Source organism: Varanus komodoensis, unplaced genomic scaffold, assembly GCF_004798865.1.
Source record: "Varanus komodoensis strain SLA01 unplaced genomic scaffold, ASM479886v1 scaffold3, whole genome shotgun sequence".
Taxonomy (NCBI): domain Eukaryota; kingdom Metazoa; phylum Chordata; class Lepidosauria; order Squamata; family Varanidae; genus Varanus; species Varanus komodoensis.
In genome coordinates, this window is record NW_025335761.1 from 22,289,984 (window position 1) to 22,317,571 (window position 27,588).

Genomic DNA, 27,588 nt, shown 5'->3' on the forward strand with positions numbered 1-27,588 from the left:
TACTATCCTTTGAAGCAAGTTATCTTTCAGGTACCAATTTATTTTTCTTAAAACATTTTTATTAGAATGGACAAAGGATATCTGCCTACAATGTTTTAGAATGACATTATCACAAAGAAGTATAGCTATTGGTTTTGGAGACAGAAGGATTTTTCTTTATAAGATGCAACATTACGTATGTATGCAGAAGTAGTTTACTGAAGAAATTCTGTTCTCTCTGCATTTGGATGTATATACTTTAATCACCATTTTTGTCTATACAGCCATTCAGAAATAGGACTGCTTATACAAATGCATTTAAGGCATGAATGCTGAATTTCTGTTAATATTGTGATCTGACATAGGCTTTTTGTTAGTCTTTGTTGTAAGTTCAAATTAAAGAAAAAAAGAAAAAGAACAACCCAACAGCAGTAACATACAATAATAAAACCCTCAGAATTTGCATCCAAGAGAAACCATAAGCAGATTAAGTTAAAGAAAAGCTGCATCAAGTGTCACACACAAATGTCTTGGGACAGCTACGTAGTCTTTTGGGGAAATTAGCATGAAGAATAATCCTACTAATTATTCTTAATGTAACAACATGCAAAACAAGTTAGCACTGTTAATTTTAATATACACTGGGCACTTCACCGTTAGCAGCTGCACTTGGGGAAAAGTAAAGAAAGGCAATTCCCTTTGATACTTATCATCTCATTTACTCAAATGATGTCAAGTAATAACAAAAGCACCTATCTCTTACTAAGCTCTGGAGGGAAAAGGGAAAAAAGCTACATCATGCACACCAGGCACATTTGCTTTACATTACAATTGTATCATCAGTTCTTATAGTTCTCTAATGTACAGTTACATTTTTTAGGCTTAGCCATGTGCAATGCAAAATCTGTAATCTGTAAGTTAAATAACATCACAAAAGTTAATTAATCTATCAATCCTAGAGGTTAACACTACAGAACAAAAGTTACAAATATGTTTCAGGTTTTCCTATATTATAAATTCCACAGCTGTATTAATAGAAAAATTTTGAGAAGAAACTTTTTTGTATGTCGACTTAGTCAAAAAGACCACAGATTTCTAAGGCTTCTGTAACATTTTAATTTTCGCTATAGTAATTTTCACTATATACATACTAATAGTATAATTTCTGGAATAGGTAAGTTCTAAAACCTATTGTGTAGGCCTAGAGTCAAGGCATTAGTAACATAACATGTGATTGACCAAGCTTAAAGTAGTCCCTCAACTCTAAATGACACACAACCAGGAATTGTTCATCATCATCACCATCACCATCTGTCTAGAAAAGCAAATAGGAGTTTATTTAGGTGTTCTAGGTGTCTGACAACCCTACTAAACTACAGCAGGATCCCTGTATCCTCAGGGGATAGGTTCCAAGCCCAACAGATGCCTGAAATAGCAGATAGTAGTGAACACTATATACTGCACGTATACATTTCTTTTTTCACAATTTCATGGATAGATTTGTTCTTACCACACATCTTAGCAACCTCAGCATACTTTTTTTCTTTCCCTGTTACATTGAGAAGTTTCCACTGAAACGAAGGACTTTATGACGTCTCTTTCACATTTTATAACTTCTCTTATGAACCAAGGTCAACAGTGGCCAAGTGTGACTGTGGTAACTGGACCTGCAGATACAGGGGTCCTGCAGCGCAACTGATGGTGAATTAAGTACATTAAGCTTGGTAAGTTGCAATTTTGCAGTAACTGGACTTTTGAAAGTAATCTGAAAGATCTGGCTGACTTTGATAGCTGAGTAAGATTTATGGTTACCAGAATACAACTGCTGTTCCACCCACCCACAAGCTGAGTGAAGGGTGGGCTCTTGTCTCTGGTATACCAGTCTGAGAAGGGGAAATAAGGGTTCATCTCTGCAGGTCTGTTTGAGCTTTAGAGGTGTGTGGAAAGATCTTTCTGCTTTCAAGAACGTCACTAAAGTTCACCACAACACAGAAGAACAACTCCCCTTTCCAAATGGTGTAGCTTGCTGGATCAAAAGAGAGAGTCATTCTTGGTGACACAGTGAGTGCACTTCTTTCAACACTTCATTGCCTTTCCCTGACAAAGCATCCAGTTGAGACAGTAATCAAGCCTTCAGCTTGACATGTCACAACAATGAAGAGCATGATGAATATATGGGAAAGAAATGCATATTCCTAGGGGGGCACAGAAACCTAGAACAGAGGAATTCTATGCTAGAAATTCTCCAGTTTTATTCACAGAAGCTACTCCTGAAATTAAAAACAACAACACCATTCCTTCTCCCAAATGCCTTCTATATTTTAATATTATTATTTTACCACAGTTACATACCACAACTTCATCAAATGATTCCAAGGAAGTGTACAATAATAAAAAGAATAACAGTCATTAACCTAAACTACAAGCCAGCATTAAAAGTGCCTTTTACGGGACACACAGAACTTAAGAGTCACAGCTAACTAGGAATGTCTGTTGAGGACCGTTTCACATAACAGTGACTGGCCCATCCATGCCACTTGAAATCATTTCTGCACAGCTCCTGCCCCATGCTGGAAGGTGTTTATAAACAGCAACTGTTTGCCACATGGCCGCCCAGCCACGCAGTCTGCTTCCGTACAAAATATTCCCCGCGGTTTGCAGCAGACCAAGAAGGCCACTAGACTGAAACAGCTCCCTGGGCTGACTTGTTGCTACTGCGGCTGCTCAAAGCGAAAGAGGTCGGACCAAAAGAAGTCAACCCCCTAGCACGGGCTACTGAAACTCCGCATGTCGGCTCCTTTGCAAGCGGCAGCAAAACAGAATGTTCGGGTTCCCGCAATATAAAAAAGCATTTCACTGAAAGATAAGCAGCCTGACTAGGAGTGCAAAAGGCCTAGACAATTAGAGAGAGATGAGAATTGACCTTAAGTGATCAACCTTAGGAAATACCACGTGAAAATAAGGGCTTGGGGCTAATCAGGCAAGCAGACAAGACCTAAAGTGTAGTCTCAGGTGAGGAAGTCCCTGGCCCAAACTCCGCAGGGCGCTCCCCTAAACGACCGCTACTCACAACCCCCGTTGTCGTCACCAGCGCCCGGAGCGGAATAGCCTTCGTCGCGTTACCTTCCAAGGCTGGCGGAGACTCAAGTCTTGGAAGTCCCGCCCGTAGATGGATTCCAGCACTTGCAGCTCGTTCTCCTGGCGGTTCTGGTAGCTCTCGGGGTGGTCCTGCGAGGCCTCGGTAGCCTCGGCCCGCGCCTGCCACGTCCCGCGCGGTCGGGCCATTTCCGAGAAAGTTTAAAGCGCAGGGCAAGCGCGGGCAGGGACGAGCGCCTCAAGCCCAGGCCGCCGCAGCAGAGCCTGCCGTCCACCATGGATCCGCGGCGGGCGGAACGAGCGACTCTTCCGTCCTGCTAGCAGGCCCCACCAAATGCCGGTGCTGCCCCTGGCGACGATGTGAGGAGAAGAAAGCGAGCGAAAGCCTTTGGGTGCAACCTCTCGTTCGTCTCCTATGCACATAAATAGGCTTCGACGCGAGACGTTGTGTGTTCATGGTCCCTCCAGGCACGGACGTTTGCTGAGCTGCGGTGTTTTCAGCCATGGTCGCGGGGGTTTATCAGAGCTAGGAAAGTGTCGTATTAGGCCCCTAAGAGGTATTTAATCCAGCAGTTTACCTGGGTTACTTCCGTTTTATTTGTGGGAGGAAAACCATCCATTTCTCCTCCCAGGGTGAAGGACCCCCCTGTCTTTCTCCATTACACAACAAAAGGGGGTAGAGTGGATAGAACAGAATTTAGACTTAACATAAGGCTTCTGTTGCGAATAACGGCATCATTCAGGAAAATACTACATTATTATTGCTCTTAAATAGCCACAACAATAGCGACAAAACATGGGACAGGCCTTGGACAATGTCATTATATATTTGTTGTTGTTAGTCGCGAAGTCGTGTCCAACCCATTGCGACTCCATGGACAACATTCCTCCAGGCCTCCCTGTCCTCCACCATCCCCCAGAGTCCACTTAAGCTCACGCCTGCTTCAGTGCCTCCGTCCAGCCACCTCGTTCTCTGCCACCCCCTTCTTTTCTCTTCAATCGTTCCCAGCATCAGGGTCTTCTCCAGTGAGTCCTTCCATCTCATTAGGTGGCCAGAGAATTTGAGTTTCATCTTCAGTTTCTGGCCTTCTAAAGAGCAGTCAGGGCATCATATATAGGACCTGGAAAATACCAGGAGTGAAGGAACATGGTGGGTTTAAATGGTGGGTTAAACTCCTAACTAGAGAAGTCCCCGGTTAATGAAATTTGTAGCATCCAACATTTCAAATGTTACTTTTTTAGTTTTTGTACATAAAATGTGCCTATCCTTTATGGTAGTTTCTCTAAGGCAAAGCACACCCCACATGGTTCATTCTGAACCTTCTGCTTTCCTTGAGCACCCACTATCTGAAGACACAATCCTATGCATGTTTAGACAGAAAAAGAGTCCTATAGCTTCCAGTTCAGTATTAGAGGGAGGGATAACATATTTGTTAGTAAGTTGGGGAATCAGTTAAGTGCAGTACTTAGTACTATCTAGAAGTACTAAGTAACTAATCAGCTATCCGTAGGGATAGGTTTGGTGAGAGAAAGTTGGATTTGGGTATCAGGAAAGTAAATAAAACTCCACACCTGTTTTTTGCTGATGGCAATTGTTTAAAGGGTAAGCAAAAGGATGGGCAATGAGTGAGAGGCGAGTGGGCTCACATCTTCACCAATCATTAAGGTTATCTCCATTGTAGCATGTGTGCAGATAAAAAGGGTTAAGGAAACAATTGAACATAACAGAAAAGATCTGTATTTACTATTATTATGATGATGATGTCTGTGGTGAATATTGGAACTCAACATTCAAAACATACATAGTTAGAACATTAATACAAATGTACAAAAGTTAAACTCCAAATCAAGTAGAATATAGGGTGGGCCAAAAGTATGATACAAATTCCGGTCAGTACCAATGTTGATCAACGATTGTGAGGTGAACTCTTTCATTTCATCCACCTTATGAGAGCCTCCTGACCTATACCTACTTTTGGTGCACCTGTATATAAAATACCAATATTATAGCATTAAAACAGTATAGAAAAGAGAACTAGTCCAACACCATCTCACAGGTCTGGACTATTTGCAAAGAACTGCTGGAACAGAAACGTTGCTTACTTCTGAAAACATCTACCAATGAGGATGCCAGTCTAGCCTCCCTGGGAAGGTAGTGCAAGGGGAGCTTTAGGGTAACCACTAGGAAGGCCTTTTCCTGCATTCCCACCAGTGTTCCTGTGAAGGAGGTGGGACCAAGCAAAGTGCCTCCTCTGAAGATTTTAGGGTACAATTAGATTCAAAATAGCTGCACCCAAGCTGAATAGAGCTTTGTATGTTATAACTAGCACTTTGAATTGGGCCTGGAAACAAACTGGGAGCCAGTTAAGCTATTTCAGCAAGGGAGTTGTATGCCGTCTATAGCCTTCCTCAGAGAGCAGTGTGGCAGCAACTCTCTGAACCAGCTGGAGTTTCTGAACACTCTTCAGAGGCAGCCCCACATAGAGCACATTACAGTAATCCAAAAAAGGATGTAACTAACGCATGTTTCCCTGTGTCCAAATCAGACAACTCCAGGAAAAGGTGCAGCTGGTGCACTAGTTTTAACTGTGCAAATTCACTCCTGGCCACTGCTGAAACCTGGGCATCTAGCCTTAGTTGAGGATTACCCCAAAGTTCAAACCTGAGTCTTCAGGACAACGAGACTGGATCCCTATTCCTTGATCTGTCTTTTGACTGACTAGGAGCACCCCTGTCTTGTCTGGATTAAGCATTAATTTTCTGCCAACAGACCCCAATTTAGCACCAAAACAGATTCCTTAGAACAAGATAAAAATGAGTAGTATTAGGTGCCATCAGCATACAGGTGCCATTGAACTCAAAACTTCGGATAATCTTTTCCAACAGTTTATATATTAAATAGCACAGGGAACAAAACAGAAGCCTGAGGAACTCTACAGGGAGTCAAACAAGAATTCTCCTGCACCATCTTCTGGGTTTGCTACTCCAGGAAGGAACAAAGCCACTGTAAGACACTGTTTTCAATTCCTATGGCAGTGAGATTACTAAGAAGAATTCGATGTTCACTGGTATTGAAAGCTGCTGAGAGGTCCAGCAGAACCAACAGATACACACTTCATTGTCTAGCCAAAATAAGTCATTTACTAAAGCAAACAAAGCTATTTCTATCCCATAATCAGGTCTGAGATGAGACAGAGATATTCTGTCTTATACAGGAATTAGATCTCCTCCATTAAACACAAATGACTAGCAGTTGTAGGAAACCAGTGTCAGTTCAGGACTGAAACAATGAGGAATGTTTCTTCACCAATTTTTAAATAAATAAATAAAATTTCCTCCCTTTAAGTGGTTATTATATTAATTATGCTGCTGGCTCAGAAATGCACATTACTTCTAACCAATTCTGGAAGGAAAAATACTAGCTTTAACTGTTCTGTTGAAAACGAGTTATTGAGTAAAATGGAATGTTTTTCTTTAATAAGACACAACATCCAAAATTACATGTAGTGTTAATGAGGGTCCCCTCTAAACATATAAATGTGTATTAACACACATTATAATAAGGGTTTATATTGGCTGTAACATGTCTTACCAAATTTGTCCCATTGATGTACTTACCCACAAGGCTAAATTAGATTAAGGGTAGTATCTTCCTGGAATTCTGTACGTAGTGGTGAAAATCTCTCCCCGACCATCCTACTTACAAAACGTGGAGGTATGCTATTCTTTTCCTGGGCTGTATTCATGCCTAGTTCCTCAATAAAGTACCTAATCTAATAATGGCATATTGAATCTAGTGTGCCTGCTAATTCTTAATGCTTTTGGGATCAGATTCTGATTAGGATCACTGCTTGTAACTTTCTTACACATTCTGGTTGTATAGGCCCCTTCAGGCTTGACTTTACAAGTGGCTGCTTTAAAGGCACTTGTAAAGTGACAGCACAATGCTACACATAAATTACTGAGTCAGTGCGGCTTCCAGCCTTTCATGACAAGCAGCCTGCCAACAGTAGCATTCATAGTCTCTGACGTGCGGGGGACAGAGTCTGTTTATTGAACTCTGCTAAGTTATGAATGACTGTTTCTTTCCATTTCTTTCTTTGCAACAATACTCCAGAAATGCAATGATTCTTTGTGCCTGTGTAAACATATAGGGTTATTTTCAAGGTAACATTTTTGCCAATACCCCCAACATATTATACCCCTCTACATCTTATCCCATATTGTTTCAAACAATTCCCCAACTCTCAGGAGCAGCTTTTTAGTGGGCAGAGGGATTGTACTAGTTAGGTTAGGTTGGCAGGACTTGGGTGTTCCACCTAGGTACAAGCAAACATGCTTTTTGCAACTGGAAAACCAGGACCAGATTGAGCCCAGAAATGAAATCATTATGTGCACCCATGCAAATATATGATTTTTATTTCTAGCCATTGGTATAGGGAAATTTATTGTAGGTTCCTGTGGCTTTCTGTCACCGTGACTTTTGTAATTACAAAAGATTTATAATGCCTTACAGAAGTATTTGCCCCCATTAGACTTCCACAAAAGTTAAATAAATAAGAACAAACTAGTACTTGTTGGTTGCTTAATATTCACCCCCTTTACTGTAACATGCCAAAATAATCCCTAGTGAAACCCACTGCCTCCGGAATTCAGTGCAAGTAGCTGAATAGAATCTGTGTGCAGTTCTAGTACCAATCCTCATAAATATACCTGTTACTGGAAGACATCAGAGTTCGTTGGGGAGCATCTCTAAAAAAATAGCTTTATGGAAAACTGGCAAGAAGAATGGCCTTGCTAAAACAAACCCATATCAAAGGCTGTTTGGAATTTGCAAAAGGGCATGTGGGAGACACAGGAAATATAATTGGTTGGGAGTGGGAGGCTAGATAGATAGAGCCAAATCCAGGAAAATTCTAGAGGAAAATCTGTTTCAGTCTGCAAGGGACCCGAGACTAGGACCAAGGTTTGACTTCATAGCAGAATAATTACCTTAAACACACTGGCAAAGTAACCCAGAATGGTTTAAATAGGAGGACATAAATGTCTTTGAATGGTCCAGTCAAAGCCCAGGCCTCAATCCTATTCAGAATGTGGCAAAACTTGAACACTGCTGCCCACCAACAGTCCACATGCAATCTGGCAGAGTTAAAGCAATTTTGCCAGGAAGAATGGACACACATTGCAGGCCCCAGATATGCATAACTAATAGTGACTTATGCAACAAGATTCACAGTTGTACTTGCTCCCCAAGGTGTTCCCACCAAGTATTGACTCAGAAGATTGAATGCTGATATAACCAACAAGCATCCATTTGGTTTGTTCACTTTTGTGCCAGGATAAAAATACTTTGCTACTTTTCTGTGCTGAACTTCTTATGAACAATAACGGATAACAATGTTAAAGTCTTTCCTTTTATTAAATAAACCTTTAATGCAACAGGATTATTATTATTTCACCATTGACATTTAATAAAATAGCAAAAGCTAAGATTATAGCATTATACATTGACAGAGATAGAGCTTGTTTATATAATAAAATAATAATTCTCAAAAGCAAGATAAATGTATGGACTGTGCCTTACATTTGCATTGAAAGACCCAAGATGTTTGATTATTCCTAGTGTAATTATTTTCTGACTACAATATTGTTGCTATAAATAAATCTAATTCCTGTACAAATTTTGCATGACAGTTCCATATTCTATTACATTAGATATCTCCTATTTTCTTCCCTTCCTAGTAATTTACTTGACCCTGAGTGACTGATGCCAAGGCATTCTGAGCTCTCCTACACAGTAAGTCTTACTACAGTCTCCTCAGTAAGACTGAAACAGTTTTACTTAGTCTCTTGTAAAACTGAGATCAAGCACTACACAAGGAGCATTTGCTTTTCTAATACATAACCTCTAGGTGGCATTGTAGTATAGTAGAATAGTGCAGTTACACAAGGGAAACCTGTACCTTCTTGAGCTTTTACCAATTTGGTGCTGCACTTTCAGGGTTTCCTACATGAAGCATTTATTGTGCATTAATTGTTCCTTGTTCATGTTGTTTCCAAGTTCTTTAAACATCATCACTCTCCAGTTTTGCTTGTATGTCAAACCAACATTTTGGTGAGATTTTTTTAGAGCAGGGAAAGTGCAAAATAAAGTGTGATTTCCTCTTGTGTATTTGCAGTATTCTGCTATACTGCAGTACCAGCTGGAGGTTAGGTAGCAGAAAAGCAGAAAAAAAATGTTCTTCATAGATCTCAGAACCACAATGGCTTATAGCAGAAGTAGATACGGCAGATGAACAGCCACTTAACAGTCTAATGTAAAAGCTCTTCCTCCTCTTAAAATAAAACAAACAAACAAACAAAAACACTTGCTGGAAGTGCTGGCTAGATGCAGAAGCAAACCGGAAGGTCATGATATTGTGTGAAGAACCATAAACAACCATGAGTATGGCATGACAAGTACCTTGTGGAGAGAAGACCTTTATCAAGGTCAAAACATTGTATTTGAATGTGGGCGGTGGTTCTACATTTAGACATTCCTAGAAGGCACTGCTTTCCTTGGCCTGCTTCAGCCTGGCTTCTGGAACAGAAATATTGTAGTCTGTGTCAGGAGAAACAGAGAGACTGCATCGCTATTGATTCATTTAGATGTCTGTGCATTGTTGCTACTGCCTAATCATGTTTCCTTCCCAATTTGCTGCCTGGGATAGTGACTAAAGGCACTGTTCTTCACTGGCTCTGTCAGGCCCACCTTCTGTAAAACAGGGTATTTCATCAATGGGAGTTAATGATAGGATACCCTCTCCAGATTAGCTGGGAACCATTCCAGAGTTTTTGGAATAGGGTGCCAATGAGGGTTTTATCCCTTCTAGTTGACAATATGCTTTTATTGTGCCACCACCTGCCTTATGAATAGAATTATTCAGGGTGGGACCTAGCCCTTGTAACAATCCTATGTTTTTCTGCTGCTTTTTTTTCTCTTTTCTCTTACTGCAAGAAAACCCATTAAGCAGAACAGGGCAGAAACATTTTAGGAAGCCTTCTAATTAGTAGACCTAAGAGCCCACGGGTTGGAAACACTTAGAGAAAGTAAAGAGTGGATTGCATTTTAAACTGGGAGAGAAGCAAAGGAAGTGGGGCAGTTTTTAAGTGGTGTTAACTGGAAATTGGGATGCAGTAGGAGAAGAGAGCTGCATGAAGTTCCTGGGAATCTGCTAACTACTGTAGCACTTCCACTATGTCCTGTATGTATATCTGGAGATACAGTAAATGCACCAAGACATCTTGAGTATCTGTTACTTTCACACAAAGGAAAGCTGCAGCGGCTTTCTTGAGCTGGAGAATTGCAACCATATAAAGTTGAGGGCCAGCTAAACACCATTTTTCCTATCCGTGGTCGAATCTCACTTCTAGAATATGCTAGTAGTCATATGTGGACTCCCATCCATATTAGACGATAGATTATATGGCTACCTGCTTGGCATACATCGGTTTTACGGGAGACTGTGGATTCGTGTGTATGTAAATTTTATAGAGGAAGGGCATGGTAGCCCTAGAAATTGCCAGGTATTGCAACCTATGAAGTGTTGTTTTAAAACCCTTTAATTCTTTATCCAGCAGCAAAATCCCAGCATAAAGTATATGCTCCTCCTATTTAGCATGTATTTCTATTCAATAAATATACATGAACTTTCTGATTTCTGAATACAATTGCACAGTGTAGTTTTTACACAAAACCTTGAAGAGAGAACTCCAAAAGGTAAAATGGCTGCCACAAAAATAAAATTAGTGCGCATCGCGGGCAGTCATGTGATTGGCGCGCGCGCTTTCTGTCAGTCAGTCTGTCTCTGAAAAAAGGCAACAAACAGACGGTACCGAGAGCGCCAACAAGCCTCTGATGCCTTCCCGGTGCGATTCTGCAGTCCGTGGAGCGACGCAGACATGGAGACGCGACTGGCAGGCGCTCCTGCCTGCCATGTCACAGAGAGAATTGCGTTTGATTTGAAGCTGCGCTATTAAAATAAAGAAAAGTGCACGCACACGCGGGCTTTTGCAGTTCGCTGCAAACCGAAGCCGCGCTAGCCTACGGATTTTTGACAGAGGAAATAGACGCCGCCGTCTCCCTTGCAAGGATGTGACAGCTGAGCCGAATCTTGGCATAGGAAGGAAGAGCTCCAAGGGGTCTCCTCGTCCGATGCGGGCGGGTCACGATCGCTGGAGTGGAAGCGGAATTTTGTCTTCGCGGGTGCGCGCGGGTTGCTGATGTGAGCAGCGGCACCGGGAGAAGCCAGAAATATGAGGCAGGCGAGTGCGAGGGACATGCAATGCTTCCTCTGCCCCCGTGCCTTCCGTGAATGCCATTCTTTGCAAGACTGAGTCATGAAAAGTCAGAGCTGCTGCTTACCAGGACCCAGAAATGTTGAATGGAAGCGCCGTGGAGCTGAATTTGCAGAAGCAGTTTCTGGCGGCGTGCTTTGTTTAGTCAAACGCATTGGAGCTGCACGGGGTGACTCTTAGGGAGGGAGGTGAGAGGGAAGGAAGCAAGACCCCCCCTCGCCATGGGGTACAATGCAAGCTGGGTGTCAGTCAACGAAAGTGAATCTAGTGGTGGGCCTTATCAGGTTGTTACCCCCGCTTTGAACGCATCCGGGACACAAATCGTGGGCATCAATCGAAGCGCCCATGGGATGGGAACTTCAGAAAACGAGGAATATAGGGAAGAACAAACGTATCGGCATTTTACTACTGTTGTGCAAGTTGTCATCTTTACAGGCTCTCTGCTAGGTAAGTAAACACATTGTAAGGTTCTCCCCGCACTCACATACTTTTTGTTAGGGTTGCTGTGGCTTGTATCAGGCGGAGGACTACAGGGAAGGGATACCCAGAATAGTAAGTACTTCGAGTTTTTACTTTAGAAAAGCTACAAATATCGCAATCCAGCTCTATTTCTCCAAGATGAAAACATTGTGTTTTGTCAGGCTACAATTAACATTGGGTGTGTAAAGGCATATTTAGAATAATTATCTTGTATTATGTACCAGGTTTTCTTGACAACACCTTGTAAGCACAGGTGTTCTTTGAAGAAAACCCTCCTTACAAATTTACGCTGTAGAAGTAAGTTTATATTCCCTTTTCAGTGGAAAGAACACCATATTATCATGTTTGAGTTATAGTATCAATGTAAACTCACATTAAATAAATAAAACTTTATAATTGACTTTTCAGTGCACAGAAAGTTAATGATTCTTGCCCCTCTCTCCTTATAACCATGCAAAATGATTTTGAATGTTTGCTGCTGAAGTAAGAAATGTCGTTAAAATGATACTGAGGCCAGCATTTGGAGCCCTTTGTACAATTTGGCTATTTTAAGTTCCATCAAATACAGTGGAATAAACAGCCTCACTCAGTGTATGATTACAGTTTAAGGCTTACAGTTATATCCAATGTCAGCCCTACTTGCAGTAGATCCATTGAATTTAATGGGGCTTAAGTTAATGTTGGTTTCAACCCTTTGTAGTCAAATAGCTTGCATACTTTTTTGCACTTTCTGAAGTGTGTAAGCTGAGTGATACTGGCCTGCCCAAAAGGTGAATTGTAGTTTTGACAGTACCCCAATGCAAAGTCAATGTTCTACTATGGCATGTCTGCATAGTGTACCTCCACTTTCGAGAACTTCATGCATAGTAACAGGTTGCATGAATGCGGCTGTGTGTGAGGATCTTCCTAGCTGAATGTTATGTGGCACTTACCACTTGTTCTGGGGAAAGGGGTGAGTGCTTGTCTGGAATTAGTTTCTTCTAAATAGGTGATAAAGCTCCCAATACTGATGGTGCATTCATCAGTGCGCACACATGTTGTGTAAGAATATTCCATACTTACTACTAGATGTTGGGTGCAATTTTTGTCTACACAGCAGCTTTCTGCATGTGTAAATTGCATACAGAGGTGCACATCACTTGGAGAAGTCTTGTTTGGTTACCTGGAACTCTTTCTAGGTACCCCCCTACCCACCATCATGAAAAGAAATCTGGACTTTTAAAATCCTGAATTATGAGTCAAGCAATACCTTTATTAAGACCCTTCAGGTACACACAACACTATAGGCAAGATTTCAAGATCTCCATCTCTTATTCATCAGAAAGGTGTTTCCAAAAATGTGGGGAGCAGGGGAAGCTACCAAGACACGCCATCCATTTAACTCTCTGTCTCTTTCTCCCCTCTGTCTTAAGATGCTGCCTATGCCCACTTGAAAATAGTCAGCCTTTCTTACCTCTCCCAATCTGATTTTTGTAACATCTTTCTTGCTACAATTTTGTGCATGCTCAATTTGTCTTAAAAATACTTCCTGGCAATGGACTTTGGAATTCTTTTTACATACCAGGATGCTTATTTTGTTTTAAATCCTATCTAAATACATGAAACTGACAGCTGAAGAATTCCAGTCTTTAGGTTCTATTTGTTGTTAACCATTATATTTACTTTTTTTATTAGAAAGGCTTATGCAAACCTTCCAAACATTTGTACTGTCATACTGACTGAAGATCCATTAAAATATAATCATTTGGTGTTTTCACAGTTTCTAAGATAAACAGGATAATTATGGTAACATTGTTTTCAAGCTGTATTCATTGGTAGTGGATTAATTGAGTTATTAATGCATTAACTTTGAAAAGACAGGCACTTGACCACATGAAAGCTTTAACACTGGGATTAGCAAGGATTGCTGGTTATTGATGTCCTTCTGAAAGTTACCATAATTTTCTTAGGCTAAGTTACCTTTGTAGATTTGGAGATGCTACAGTAAAACATAAGTTTTATGATCCTGCTTCTTTGACACTTGTCTGATGTTTCAATTAGTTTGGAAGACACTTGGAAGCAATGGAGTTTTACTGCTTTCAAAGTGCCACTAAAATTCCAGCAGCTGCAGAGTAGAATCCTCATCTTGTTATGTGCTGCCCTCCCTAGATCAAATGTATGACCTGCTGATCTAGCAAGTGCATTTATGAGCCTTGGAGTTTGTATTTATAGTAATACGTATATCACACTATTTCTACCTATGTGGCTTTCTTAGGTATGTTTATTATAGTTCAATAATATTTTTCTTGCATATTTCTTGTATAATTTTCTTGTATAGTTTTACCTCGGTGAATTCAAGATGGACGCTCCACAGAGTCTTTGGTTTGGTGTAAATATAACACTGCCCAATTGCCTCTTCCCCTCTCATAAGATTTTTGCTTTCCTTTTCAGTTCTGAAGCTGAGTAGGGTTACTGTTAGATAATATTCACTGGCATTTTCTCAAAACATATTTAACATCCATCTTTGTAGTTGTGACTAGAAGGCATTTCACAAATGGTGGTTTTGGCTACTCATGGTTAGTTATTGCACCGATATCGCATAGCATGGATATCTTCATCTTCCCAAACAGAAATTCTTGAGTGAGAGCACAAAGGAGATGGGGGAAAAGGGTGCATGAGCTCTTGGGATGCTCCCAAATCCAGTTTCCTGTCCACAGCTTGCACAATCTGTGTTGTTCTGTGCTGACTGTGGATCCATCTGATATTTCTTCCATCTAGCCCACCTTAACTAGCTTGCTAATCAAGATACCATGGGGCACTTTGTCAAAAGCTTTGCCAAGGTAAAGTTAGATAATGTGCACAGCATTCCCACAGTCCAGTAGGGAGGCTACTCAATTAAAAAAAAGAGAATTGGATTAGTCTGGCTGAATTTGTTCTTGAGAAATCCATCTTGGCTTTTACTAATCACTGCATTGTTTTCAAGGTGTTTGCAGACTGACTGCTCTTAAATCTGCTCCAGAATTTTCCAAGGATTGATGACAGAGTGACTGGTCTATAGTTCCCAGGTTGTTGTTCTCTTTTTTTTCTTTCTTGATGATAGAGACAACATTAGCCCTTCTCCACTTCCCTGTCCTCCTCCATGATTTCTCAGAGATAACAGACAGTGGTTCTGAGAGTTTTTCTATTGCCTCCTTTATGACTTCTAAGATAGAATTCATTGGGCTCTGGAGATTTGAACTCATTCAACCTTGACCATTTGTCTATCAATCTTGAGCTGCCATCCTGCTCCTTCTGCTTATACTTCCCTTTCATCAGGAAGATCATGAATCTTCTTTTGGAAAACTGAACCAAAGTAGGAATTGAACACTTCTTCCTTTTCTTTGTCATTTGTTATCATTTTGCTATCTACATTGAGTAGCTGAACCACTGCGTCTTTCCTTGGTCGTTAAGTTTGGACATATCTGAAGAAGGCTCTTTGTTGCTTTTAGCCTCCCTCACTAGCCTCAGTTCATTTCTTGCTTTAGCCTTCCTAATGCCATCCCTGCAAGTCTGTGCTACCTGCTTTTATTCTTTTTTTTTTTTTTTTTGGTAGCCTGGCCTTCATTCAACCGTTCCTTTTCGTTTTCAGATCATCTCTAAGCTTTTTGTGAAGTTACATGGGTTTCCCTTGTCTTCTACCCCTTTTCCTTGTTGAAATTGTTTGTAATTGTGCCTTTAGAATGTCCTTTTCTTAAAATTCCCACCCATCTTGGATTCCTTTTCTCATTAGAGTCCCTTTTTGTGGAACTTAGCATTGTTCTGAGTTGATTAAAATTGGCTACATTTGACTTTTGATTCCTTTGGCATCAAGAATTCAAGTATGACATAGTCACTTTCCCCCAGAGTTCCTGTAGCTGCCACTTTGTCCAGTAGGGTCTTCTCTGTTAGTGTCAAGTCGAGGAAACCTCTTCCTCCCTCCCTCCTTCTGTTTTCTGTTGGAGGAAGTTATCAGCAACACAATGTTAGGAATTTCTTGGAGGGTCCTTGTTTGCAGAATTTTTTTCTAACAGATATTGGAGAAATTGAAGTCCCTCATAACAATGATATTATGCATCCTTGAAACACTGGCAATTTGGTTTTCAAAAGTTTTATCCTCCTTGACTGGGTGGTCACTAATAGACTCCAGCCACTGTGTTCCTTTTATTCCTTGCTCCATTTATATTAATCTAGATGCTCTCAATAGAGCTATTGAGCTCATCCTCCTATATTTCTGTGTAGAGATACATATCTTTAACATATGTGACCCCACCTCTCTTTCTGTTCCTTCAGGTTGTATCCAATGGGTCTGCTACTGTCAGTTTCCAAAAACCCAGAAAGAAAAAAACAAATTCTTGTGTTTACTGACAGCTGAAAACCATTGCCCTCCAGTACTTTCTGCTGGGTCTAGGAAGTCACTCCAGAAGCATAATCTGTTGGGGATTTTTATAAATGCTGGATGATGGTTTTAATAAGGATTTTCTAATTGAGTTAATTCCTGGCAATGAAATATAGCTGATGCTTTTATACATATGTTTTGGCAATACCCATTAGTTCCTTCATTTTAAGAGAAGTTTATTGCACACATAAATTTTGTACTGGACCATCTTTAATATTCACTAATAGGCTCATTTTCTTATTTATTAACTTTATGACAATTAACAGATGGAAGGGGAAATGGATTCTCTGGATTCTTTTGGCAGCTAAAAGAGTCATATTACAGAACTGGAAGAATAAACACACCCTATAATAAAATGGATTAAATACTTAAGAAAACTTTTGATACATGAATGGGTGACAAAATGGGCGCCATCTTCAAAGGGATACAGACCAGATTTATTGACGCCTATCTATGATTGTATGGAATGTATACAAGCTTCTAGCAAACTCATGCATGCTCATTAAAAACAGAAAAGTTTAATTTAGCTTAGATTTTTAAGAAATTGAGTACACGAAGGCCCCATGTTGGGAACCCTTTATGACTGCCCTTGCTGGTATCTATGGGCACCACACTAGAAATTCCTGCTCTACACTAATGTAGTTTGAACTACAAAATACTAAATGATCCAAATATTAAAAAACTACAAATAACTAACCTTAAAAAAAATCTGACTCATTTTCTGTATCAGTGACACAAATCCAGAAATCCAGTATTGACCCACCTGCTTCATGAAAAAATATACGGAAAAAATCCTGAATATGCTGTACTTACCTTTAATGTAAATAGAAATTCCTAAACATATTTAACAAACACTGAAAAATGAGCACATATCCACTACATTGGTGTAAGAGCTAGATGGGCCAAACTTTTATATTGTTCAACCCATATTAAACAATATAGAAAAGATAATGAGTGACTACTTCTATATAGTGGTGAATAAAATGTCTTAGGTAACAAGATTGAAAACCTTAAAAGTGGGATAAATTCCAAAAGATTACAGCTTTTTTAGCTTTTATAGCAAAAAAAAGCAAAAGTTTTAATTCTTTCCACATTTGTGAAAGGTTGCTTTGTCAAAAGACAACATTGTTTATAAGAAGCACCTAATGAAAACAGACTGCACAACCTCTTTCAGCTATAAAACATGTGCTAATAATCACCTGTAGCTGAAGGACATAGTCTGGTAAAAATGAAAGAAAGGTGTTTTTCCCATGAGGTTGTTCAACAACTCTAATTTTGGATGTATCACAGAGGCACATAGAGGTTTGAAGACACATAAAGCATCCTCAGTGTTGAGGCTAAGCAGGTATGGGGCTGGCCTAAGCTTGGAGAGGAGATCATCTGGGATCCACATGTAGCCACCTGGAATTCCACAATGGGAGAAAGGTGGGATAAAAATATAATAAAGATCCAGACGGTGGTGATAAGCATTTCCTTTTCTGCTACGTAACTTTTAGATGGCACTGTGGTTTAATAGAATAATACAAATACACAATAAGAAATTGTACTTTATTTTGCTTTGACAGTTAAGTGTCACATTTTCCTTGTTTCAAAAGGATCATTATGTCATCTAAAGAACCCATAAGCAATTATTTGTAGGGGACAACTGGTCCGGATAACATTGAATGTCTCTCCCTCATTGGTCAACACACTCTCCTGGATGTGTCCTCAGCCAGCTGCTGCTGATTATTTTTCATTGTTCAGCTGTTTATCCACCAGAATAGCACAGTTGCACTAGAGTGGCACTTTCCTGTGCTGCCATTCTCCATGCCAATGCACAAACATATCCAGCCAAACCCCCATCTCCTCCCTGTACCTCTCTTGCTTCAGATGTGTCCATGCTTTCCACAGGACATGCAAGCACTAGAAGGGGTTGCCTCCCTGCCATAGTAATACAGAGGACATCAGTGCAGGCAGGTTGTGCCCCTCCCTACCCCCTCTTGCTGTAGCCAGTCTAATGTCCCACATGCCATCCTCAGAAACACCTCCCTCCACTTTCACCTGTTCCATCAAGTGCAGAGGCTGCTCACCAGGTACCATGTCTCCTGTGCCAGGTTGTACTATCAGCAGCTTCATCTGGTTCTGCCCCTCACTCCTCTTCACCCAGTTCCACAAGTAGTCCCCCCTCCCACAAGAACCACAACCTGTTGCAAAACATCTTTAATTTTGCAGCTTCATGGGAACTCGGGGACAAGGAAGGGGGGGCTGTGCTAGAGAGGGAAGCATTCCAAGTGTTGTTAATTCCAGCAGTCTCTCTTGCTGGTGCATGAACTCTGCTGCCCTGCAGTTATGCTCACACACTGTTCCTTCTACAGCATGCCACTCCATGCTAGCATGCACCCAGCCAGTGGATGGAGATGCCCTACATTCGCTATGCCCGGCACTGCCATGGTGGTTTAATGTTATGACTGAACCCAGCCATTGTGCCTGCACACCTCTTTCCAGGGTTGTGCTGAAAAGCTCCTTACTGGTTTGATAGCTCTATTAGTGGCCTAGTTTTGATAATTAGTGAATATAACAGTAGTCACATTGATAATGATGTTCACCATTTTCAGAATTAAATTACAAGGAAAAAGCATTCAGAAATTACTTAGCATTTACATTAAAAATGGTGAGAATATTTACCTTGAAAAGTTGACTATAAGTCTATGAAAGGGAAGGAAGGAAGGGAACTTGTTCTTTCTTTCCACAAAGACGTATTAGTAGGGGAAATGATATGGATATAAACATACAGAGATCCTTTTATTCAATAATTTATGTGCTTTTGTGTTGGAAGGAGTTAAGAGTTTATCCCCTCTTTCAAAGAACCTTGTAATGTTATTTAGTTGAATTTTACTCACCCAATGAGCTTCATGATGGAGAAAAGACCACTTCTCAATTCCAGTCCAACAATTTGTTCACCCACATTAGTTGTCTTGATTGACGTTCTATTAAGCAGAGCTTCTTCATGTGAATATGAATATACTGCACAGGCACAAGGAAACTGCAGCTGCCTGACAACATATTACATACCTGGAGGTATGGGCTGAAGTGCAGGTGACATTCAGCTCTACCTCTTTTTTTCATCAAATCCAGGAGAGGCAATGGCTGTTCTGAATCAGCGTCTGGGCTAAGTAATGGACTGGATAAATACACTGAGACTCAATTCAGATAAAGAGGTGCTGTTGGTGGGTGGATTGTCTGTTCATTAGGGAGATAGTCAACCTGTCATGGATGGGGTTTCACTCCCCCTAAAGGACAAGGTTTCGCTCCCCCTAAAGTTCATAGTTTGGGGATGCTTCTGGACCCAGAATTGCCACTTAAGGCACAAGTGGACTCAGTGGCATTGCACACCTTTTATCAACTTAGGCTGATTTACCAACTACAACTCTACCTGGACAGTCAGAGTCTAGCCACAGTAATCCATGCTCTGGTAACCTCTCGTTTGGACTACTGTAATGCACTCTACATGGGGCTGCCTTTGAAAATGGTCTAGACATTTCAGCTATGTATGGCAGCATGGGTGTTAACAGGGACTGGCCTACAAGATCATATTACATTGCACTGCATTGGCTGCCAGCTGAAGTCCTGGCCCAAATCAGAGTGCTAAAATTAGCATTCAAAGCCCTAATTGGCTTGGGGCCAAGTTATCTGAATGAACCCCTCATCCTATAGGTACTTACTTCAGCCCTTAGAACATCCTGTGGGGTCCTTCTTAGGGAGCCCAGTCCTAAGGAAGTAAGAAGGGTGACAACCAGGATAAGGGTATTTTCAGTTGTGGCATCCTGTCTCTGGAACAACCTCCTCAAAGAAGTATGCCTGGAGTCTACCCTTTTTTCTTTTTGATGCCAGGTGAAAACCTTTTTATTTACCAGGTATGTTCATAGTTAACTTTTTTAGTCTCAATATTGTTTATTAGATACTGCTGCTGTGCCTGTCTGCTAATTTGATTACAGTAATTGTTTAGGTATGTTACTGTTGTCATTGTATTGGCCTATTCTATTTTATTGTGATTTTTTTTTCCTGTTTCTTGGTTTTTATGTTCTTTTAACTGAGTACACTTCCCTTTTGGCTATTGGGTGGTATAGAAATGAGATATATGCATGTATAATTTATGTGGCTGGTGGTCATGTTAGTAGACCTTTAAAATGCACTTCTCTATGCCTAGGATTACATGATTTTCACTAGAACTGTGACATGTGAGGAGGGAAAATTTCCTCAGCAGCTCTGAAAGTGAAGGAAGTGATCTTTGTCAGTATTATGGATGGGGAGGTTTCCCTCCCCATGAGCTGTAGTCCCAATGGCAATTACCCCCTTTAAAATCTGACACAGCTGCAAGGCATGCATATAACATATGTAGTAGACCATGTACCACTAAGAGAGATTTCCTGGCAGAGATTGCTTTTCAAATGGCCACAATTTCAATTTCATACCAGTTTCCCATATGTAACAGTGAGTACTTAAGTGATTTTGTCCATGATGAGTCCTCAAGAGTCCCGGATGAAGTGAACACAGATGAGATGCTTTAAAGCCCAGTAGAGACAAGTGGCAGTAGGCAGTACTAAATCCTTTCTCTGTTCATGCCTTTCTCCTTGAAATTGTTGCTTCTTTGCCTTTTTATTTCATTTCCCCTTTAGTTGAAAAGGTACTGGGAAGAGTTAGCTTCCAGGTGAAATGCTGAGATCAGACCTACTGTCAGTCATATGTTTTACTCTAATTCAGAGATTATGAAGGCTAATTCAGGTAATTCACTTTTGCCTCCAGACTGTCACCCTACTCCATGGCTGCTAGGTGACCTAATTTAAAGGGGGGAAAACAATTATAAGGAAGAATAATACTGCAGAGCGTCTAAAAGGTCAAATTTGGCTTGTTTGCAAGCCTCAGGTGCTTTTTTGCTTCTTTTTTCTGCTTTTAGACTATCTTGCAGCATGAAGTAAGGTCCACTTAGTTGTTGCCTGACCCTGCTCTTAGTTATATCTAGAAAGTTGAACAAGCTTTCCCCACCATCCTTTATTTAAGAGAAATTCATTGATAGAAAGTTCTGATCTGGTCTCTGGGATTGAAGCATAATCTTTTGCATTGAATACCACATACCAGTTGACCTAATTCAAATTAGAGAATACAACATTTGCGCTTTATCAAAACTGAATCAGTAGTTAAAAACACAATAATTACCTTGCAAGGAAAGAACAAAGACTGCTTGGTACAGAAGTCAATTTCCATTGGTAGCTAGTGTCCTGGTGAAGAAAATTCTGGATAATAGAAAACTTTTTAAAGTTATTTTCTAGCTCACATATCTTTCACAATGAAGATTGGGAAGGGGAAATGAAAGGAATTCTGTGAGTTTTTCTGGTTTTCTGTTGCCATGGACACACTTTCTTCATGTGTTTCACAAGAGATGTCTTCTTCACTGTTTTATTGAAAGGCACTGGGACTTGCGTTCACACATTATTAATAAAACAATATCCAAGAAAAAAATATTCTTTTGACAATCAAAGAGGTGCAGAACATAATGATGTGCTTGTACTTTATGCTTCATAATGATTAATACCACTATGTGGCAGTCATGGAATATACAGACTCATAAATATGAAGATAGCTGCTTTTATATACCCTTCCTTCAGCAAAAAAGAGAGGGAAACTGCAGGCGTTACACATACTTCTGTAGTATCTACATTCCTCTGTAGTGTCTTTCTTTAAACAATTCATGTTTGCCCAGTAAAACTATGCTGAGACTGGCAGACAAAGGATACAGAGCCTCATCTCTTTACATGGTGTGAGAAGAGAGCCTCCTTTTGGCAGTCTTTTTGGTTTTATGCTTGTCACAGAGGAGGGATGGGGCACTACCAGCCTGCTGATTTGCCTGCATGGAATTCTATGTACTTCCCTGTACACACATCCTAGTCACCTCTGGCTGGTGTTCTGACCTGGGTGGGCAGAATGAATGCGGGCAGAATGAGTGCCAAGAAGCAATGCATTCTGAATGCAGCTGAATCCTGCACATTGATTTACACTTCTGTTTATCTTCTGTCTTGAATATGTGGGTCTTTTGTGTAATCTTTAAGAACTGCCATCCTAAGCAATTGCTACAAGCCTGTTCCTAGCTTCGTTTGCAGTGTAACTGATTGCAATTGAAAATGACAGAGACAGAGATGCAAAATAAAAGAATGTCTACAGGTCAACTGGAATAATCTTGTTTCAGCCAAGCAGAACTAGTGACTGCTTAAGCTGCAGCTGTCATATTTTGTTTTTCACTTTAAACTGTGGCAGCTGCAATACCTGTGAGGCTATATAGATCTTTCTTGCCAGTAGCTTTTTGTGTGAAAAGTAGTTGCTAAGATTTAGCGAGAAAGTTCAGGCTGCCTTCTAAAACAGTTATGTGAAAGTTCTTTTGGAGCCAGAAGAACATGCTTTCCAAATAAAATAGAATAGGGATGCCAGCAAATCACTTTTGAATCAGTTGCTATAGTTTGACAATTTATACAAAGCAAGGATTTATGTTATTGCTTGTGTCAGCCTTCCCCAACCTGATTGTTCCAGATGTGTTAGACAACTCCCATCATTTCTAGCCAGACAGACTAAGGTTAATTTAGGGTTTTTATTTTTTATTTATTTATTTATTTATTTATTTTATATCCTGCCTTTTCCTACAAAGGGCTCAAGGCAGCTTACATCATTCTCCTCCTCCATTTTATCCCCACAACAACAACCCTGTGAGGTAGGTTGGGCTGAGAGTGTGTGACTGGCCCAAAGTCACCCAGTTGGCTCCATGGTCGAGTGGGGAATAGAACCCAGGTCGTCTGAGTCCCAGTCCCATGCTCTTAACCACTACACCACACTGGTTAAATCATGAGTTGCCCTTTCTTTGTTTATATGCTTTATTATAACTTTTTAAATCTTGCCCTTCTTCCATCCTTTCTTTGAGGTTCTCCTCCTTCCATCTCATTTTATCTTTATAAGCCCTGTGAGATAGGTTTAGCTGAAAGATTAAGTGGCTGATGATCTGATGAAAAGTGGTGAAGGAGCCACCAGGAACAATTTGATCAGTTTTTCTTTTGAGTCATTCCATCTTCTTCAGCAGCAAGAGCAACAGAATTTCTGTCAGCCAGCAACATTATATGTATTCTCGGCTTTTCTAAAAGCAGCTATTTGTTACGCACAGGTAAGTGATTAGTCTGTTTCACACTTGCCTCTAGTTATGTAATTCCCATAGCTGAAGGTCTGAAGTGCTTCCAGATGGAAAACTCCCAACACACTACCAATTAAAAGAATTAGGCTGCTATTCCATCATTGCCTCCTGAACAGTTTTTCTGTGGAAAAAAAAACAGGTTCTGTCAGTCACTGGCTGTGGAACAGCTGCTTGATGGAAGCTTAGGTGCTTCCAGATGGTGGGCTCCAGGCATTATGAATCCAAAGACATTATGCAGTGAAGGGAAAACACAAGATGGTTACAATTGGAATATGTTGAGTCCCGACTCCTTGTTCAGTTCTGTAAAAGAAGCATACAACCATAACAGCAACCATGCTGGATCAGACCAAAGGTTCATCTAGTTGAGCACTGTTTTCTCAGTGGTCAGCCAGCTGCCCATGGGAAACCCAAAAATAAAATATGAGTGCAACAACTCCTACCCATCAAAGTTCCCCTTCACCTGGTGTATATAGGCATTCTGCTTCTGTTCTGGGGTTGAGCAGATAACCATGAAGATTAGTAGCCATTGATAGCTTTATCTTCCATGAATTTGCAGAAGGCATCCGAATTGGTCTTTTATCTGCACACCTTGTGGTAAAAAAATCCCATATTTCACTATGTGTGAAAAAGTTTTTTAAAAAAATCTGTCATGACTCTCCTACCAGTCAGCTTTATGAAATGACCCTGGTTTTGGTATTATGGGAGAGGGCTTTCCTCTGTACACTTACCTTTTTACACTTCTGTTTTGTCTCCCCATTTCTCTCTGTCTTTCAAGTGGGATGCTTTCAGCTGTTGTAACTTTTCCTCATGTGAGCCAAGACAGAGCTTACTTGAAATTTGTATCTAGTAATTCCACCCTTTCCCCATTTTACTCAGTGATGTGGATTTTGTGGGAAAAGAACTGGAAATTTTTCCAGTTCACTAATATGTTCTACTTTTCAGTAGCTTCTGTATAGGTCTTGTTTGTTTGTTTTTTTTCCCTTCAGGATAGTTTCTACATGTTGTTAAATGCTTATTCATTCATCTTGTGGTACTAACATACTCCTGCTCACAATATGTACATTTACCAACTTGTCTTTTTTCCTTCAGTGCTTTCACTGTAGTGACACCACATGTGTTCTTGTGCTTCATGTTAGCTCAAAGTAATTGCTAGATGACTAACAACTCTGAAGACTAACAAGTCTGATGTGAACACTTGTAACTTTGAAATGAGACACTTCACTGAGGAAAGTGAAAGTCATCTTAGTTTCACTTTAAGTTTTCCCCGCAGTTTGTTATGAAGAATGGTACCAATAAAGGTACCATTATTAAGTACCTTAAAAGCAAATACACCGTTATTAAGCCTGGTCCAGATCCAGTCTAGAGCCACCTGTACTGCGCACAAGAAAGTGTTCCCGCCCTTTGTTTTTCAGTTTTCCCACAGGCAACCTAGCACTAGAGTTTGTCAATGCTTTACTTAGAAGGCTAAATTACAGAAGTTCATATCCTATATTTAGCCCATGTAATGTAATTGATTACAGGAACATTCCAAGTCAGACTGTGAGCTCCTTTAGCCAGGTGCTGTTGACAAAAGCCAGCAGCGGCTCCAGGGTTTCAAACATGGTGGAGGATATTGGGGATTAGATAAGCAAAGTGCGTGGCAGTGTCTTCTCTACATACCCTGCTACTTTATCACTGATTTTGGTGTACACTAAAGACTAGGTGATACAGTTCAATTTTCCTTGTGCTGTCCAGCGTGCTTTAGCAAATAATCAGTCTTTCAGAAACAATTCAGGCAGCATAGAAGGACTCAGAATGTACTCCAAAGAGCACCAGAATTATTCCATGGAAAAGCAAGAACTGTTTGATCTCATAGCATAAAAGAGACACACATTTGCCATGACTGGATGTCTAGTTAAAAACTCTTGCACTGCACTTGAAAATGGCACAAGAAAAATGTATTTCACATGGAGTTTGGCTGAAAATACAAAAAAAGATCAATACCAAAAATAAGTTTTCATGAGAATCACCCAAATTCTCATTTGACTCAGCCTGCAGTCTTACAGACACTTTCCTGAGAGTAAGCTCCAGGAAAACAATAGGACTTGTGAATGAACAGGATTGCTCTGTCTATAAAATAGGAAGAGGCTATAGTGCAATTTCAACCTTTCAGTCTAATGGATTTTTCCTACCAGCTTGTCTGAAGCTAACACTGGCCATCCTGTTTATGTGTTGGCAAATAAAGACATCACATAGGACTGCCTACCTGGTGTGAATTGGCGTTCAAAGCCCATCATCCTCAGAAAGGCTTGTCATTAGTTGGGGACAATGAGATCTGTATAGTAACACCTTTGGAATGTGATGCATTGGGAAAGACTGACCTGCAAGGCTAGCATTTTACTTATTTGAACAACAGGTAACAACAAACAATAATGGTAACTGCATACAGAATGTCATGAGACCACTCCTTAAAAGGCCAGGCTTGGATCCAAGGGTACTGGATAACTATCCACCCATTGTTAATCTCCCCTTTTTGGACAAGGTGTTGGAGCAAGTGGTGGCCATGCAGCTGCAGGCTACTCTTGGAGGATACAGATTGGATCCATTTCAATCGGGCTTTAGGTCAGGGTTTGGAATGGAGATCACCCTGTATGATGACCTGTGGAGGGAGAGGACAGGGGGAGTGCAACCCTGTAGGTTTTCCTTGACCTCTCAGCAGCCTTCAGCACCACTGACCATGGTGTCCTTCTGGACAGGTTGGCCAGGGTTGGGGTTGGAAGCACTGCTTTGCAGTGGTTCCACTCCTACCTGGCTGGCCAAGTCCAGAAGGAAGTTCTGAGGGACTGTTGCTCTGCGTCATGGCAGTTACATCATGGGGTACTGCAGGGCTCAGTGCTATCCGCCATGCTTTTTATCATCTATATGAAGCTGCTGGGAGAGGTCATCCAGAAGTTTGGGCTGAGCACTCAGCAATATGCTAATAATGCTCAGCTCTACCTCTCTTTTACATCTCAACCAGGTGAGGCTGTTACCATCTGAACTGGGGCCTGAACTCAATAATGGACTGGATGAGGGTCAATAAACTGAGGCTCAATCCTGACAAGATGGAGGTGTTGCTAGTGGTGGTGGTGGGGGGGTCATCTGACAGGTTGGAGGGGCATTGCCCTCTCCTTGATAGGATTGCATTCCCCCTAGGGACAGGGTCCACAGTCTGGAGCGCTCCTGGACCCGAATTTGTCCCTGCAATATCAGGTGAGCTCGGTGTCCAGGGGTGCTTTCCTCCAACCACGGAGGATATACCAGCTTTGTTCGTTCAGACAGAGCCTGAAAACAGTCACCCATTCACTGGTAACATCCAAAATAGATTACTGCAATGCGCTCTACGTGTGGCTGCTCTTGAAGATGGTCTGGCAATTACAGTTGATACAGAATAGGGCTGCTCGGTTGGTGATGGGAACCCCTAGAGCAGCGCACATAGCACCTATACTGAAAGATCTTCATTGGTTATGTGCCTACCTGGCCTTTGAGGAGTCCTTCCTGTGTGAGCCATCCCTTAAGGAGGTGAGTGAGATGGCCTCTAGGAGGAGGGCCTTTTCTGTAACTGCTCCCCATATTTGGAATGTTCTTTCCAAGGAGATTTGCCTTGCTCGTTCCTAACTTTCTTTTTGGTGCCAGGTGAAGCCCTTCCTTTTAAAAAAAATATTTTAATAACTAATGCCACAAGACCTTTGTTTTATATTTTTTGTTTGTATTTTTTGTTATTTTAATGCGGTACTGGTTTTTACTATGTTTTTATTGTGTTTTTATCTTGTGGTTGTGAGCTGCCCAGAGGTGTTGTGGAACCATTGGGTGGCATACAAATTTAAATAAATAAATAAGGTCTCTACAGCAGTTGGCTGGTAACATGAAATGTTGCTCACACAGAAGTGCATCATTGGCAGAAATGTTCATCCTCTACTTCAAAAGCAAATAAACCTTAAACCCAGTTGCTTTTTAGCTGTGCATCTATCCCATGCATTATAACTGCCTGAGATGCTTGAAATACAGCCCTTTTTGGCTTAGAAAACTGTTTTCTTTGAGAACACTCTGGAAAGTTTGAGCCAATATTCCCTTGTGC

At 40.8% G+C, this 27,588-nt stretch overlaps 2 protein-coding genes across 4 annotated transcripts in view; one reads left to right on the forward strand and one right to left on the reverse strand.

Annotated features, from left to right (window-relative positions):
- The window catches only part of EIF2AK4 (eukaryotic translation initiation factor 2 alpha kinase 4), a 59,895-nt gene extending 56,517 nt beyond the window's left edge, over nucleotides 1–3,378 (reverse strand). For 2 of the 3 annotated variants that reach the window (XM_044435722.1, XM_044435721.1), the window contains exon 1: nucleotides 3,103–3,377. In XM_044435722.1, the coding sequence (XP_044291657.1) occupies nucleotides 3,103–3,264 (162 nt within the window). In that variant the 5' untranslated portion in view covers nucleotides 3,265–3,377. Of the gene's footprint in view, nucleotides 1–3,102 lie in introns of all 3 variants that reach the window. The other variant, XR_006415269.1, reaches the window with a different exon arrangement.
- A 7,601-nt stretch (nucleotides 3,379–10,979) lies between these two features.
- Nucleotides 10,980–27,588, forward strand: part of GPR176 (G protein-coupled receptor 176) — a 37,004-nt gene continuing 20,395 nt past the window's right edge. The window contains exon 1 of the mRNA XM_044437130.1: nucleotides 10,980–11,859. Coding sequence (XP_044293065.1) covers nucleotides 11,634–11,859 — 226 coding nt within the window. The 5' untranslated portion in view covers nucleotides 10,980–11,633. The remainder of the gene's footprint in view (nucleotides 11,860–27,588) is intronic.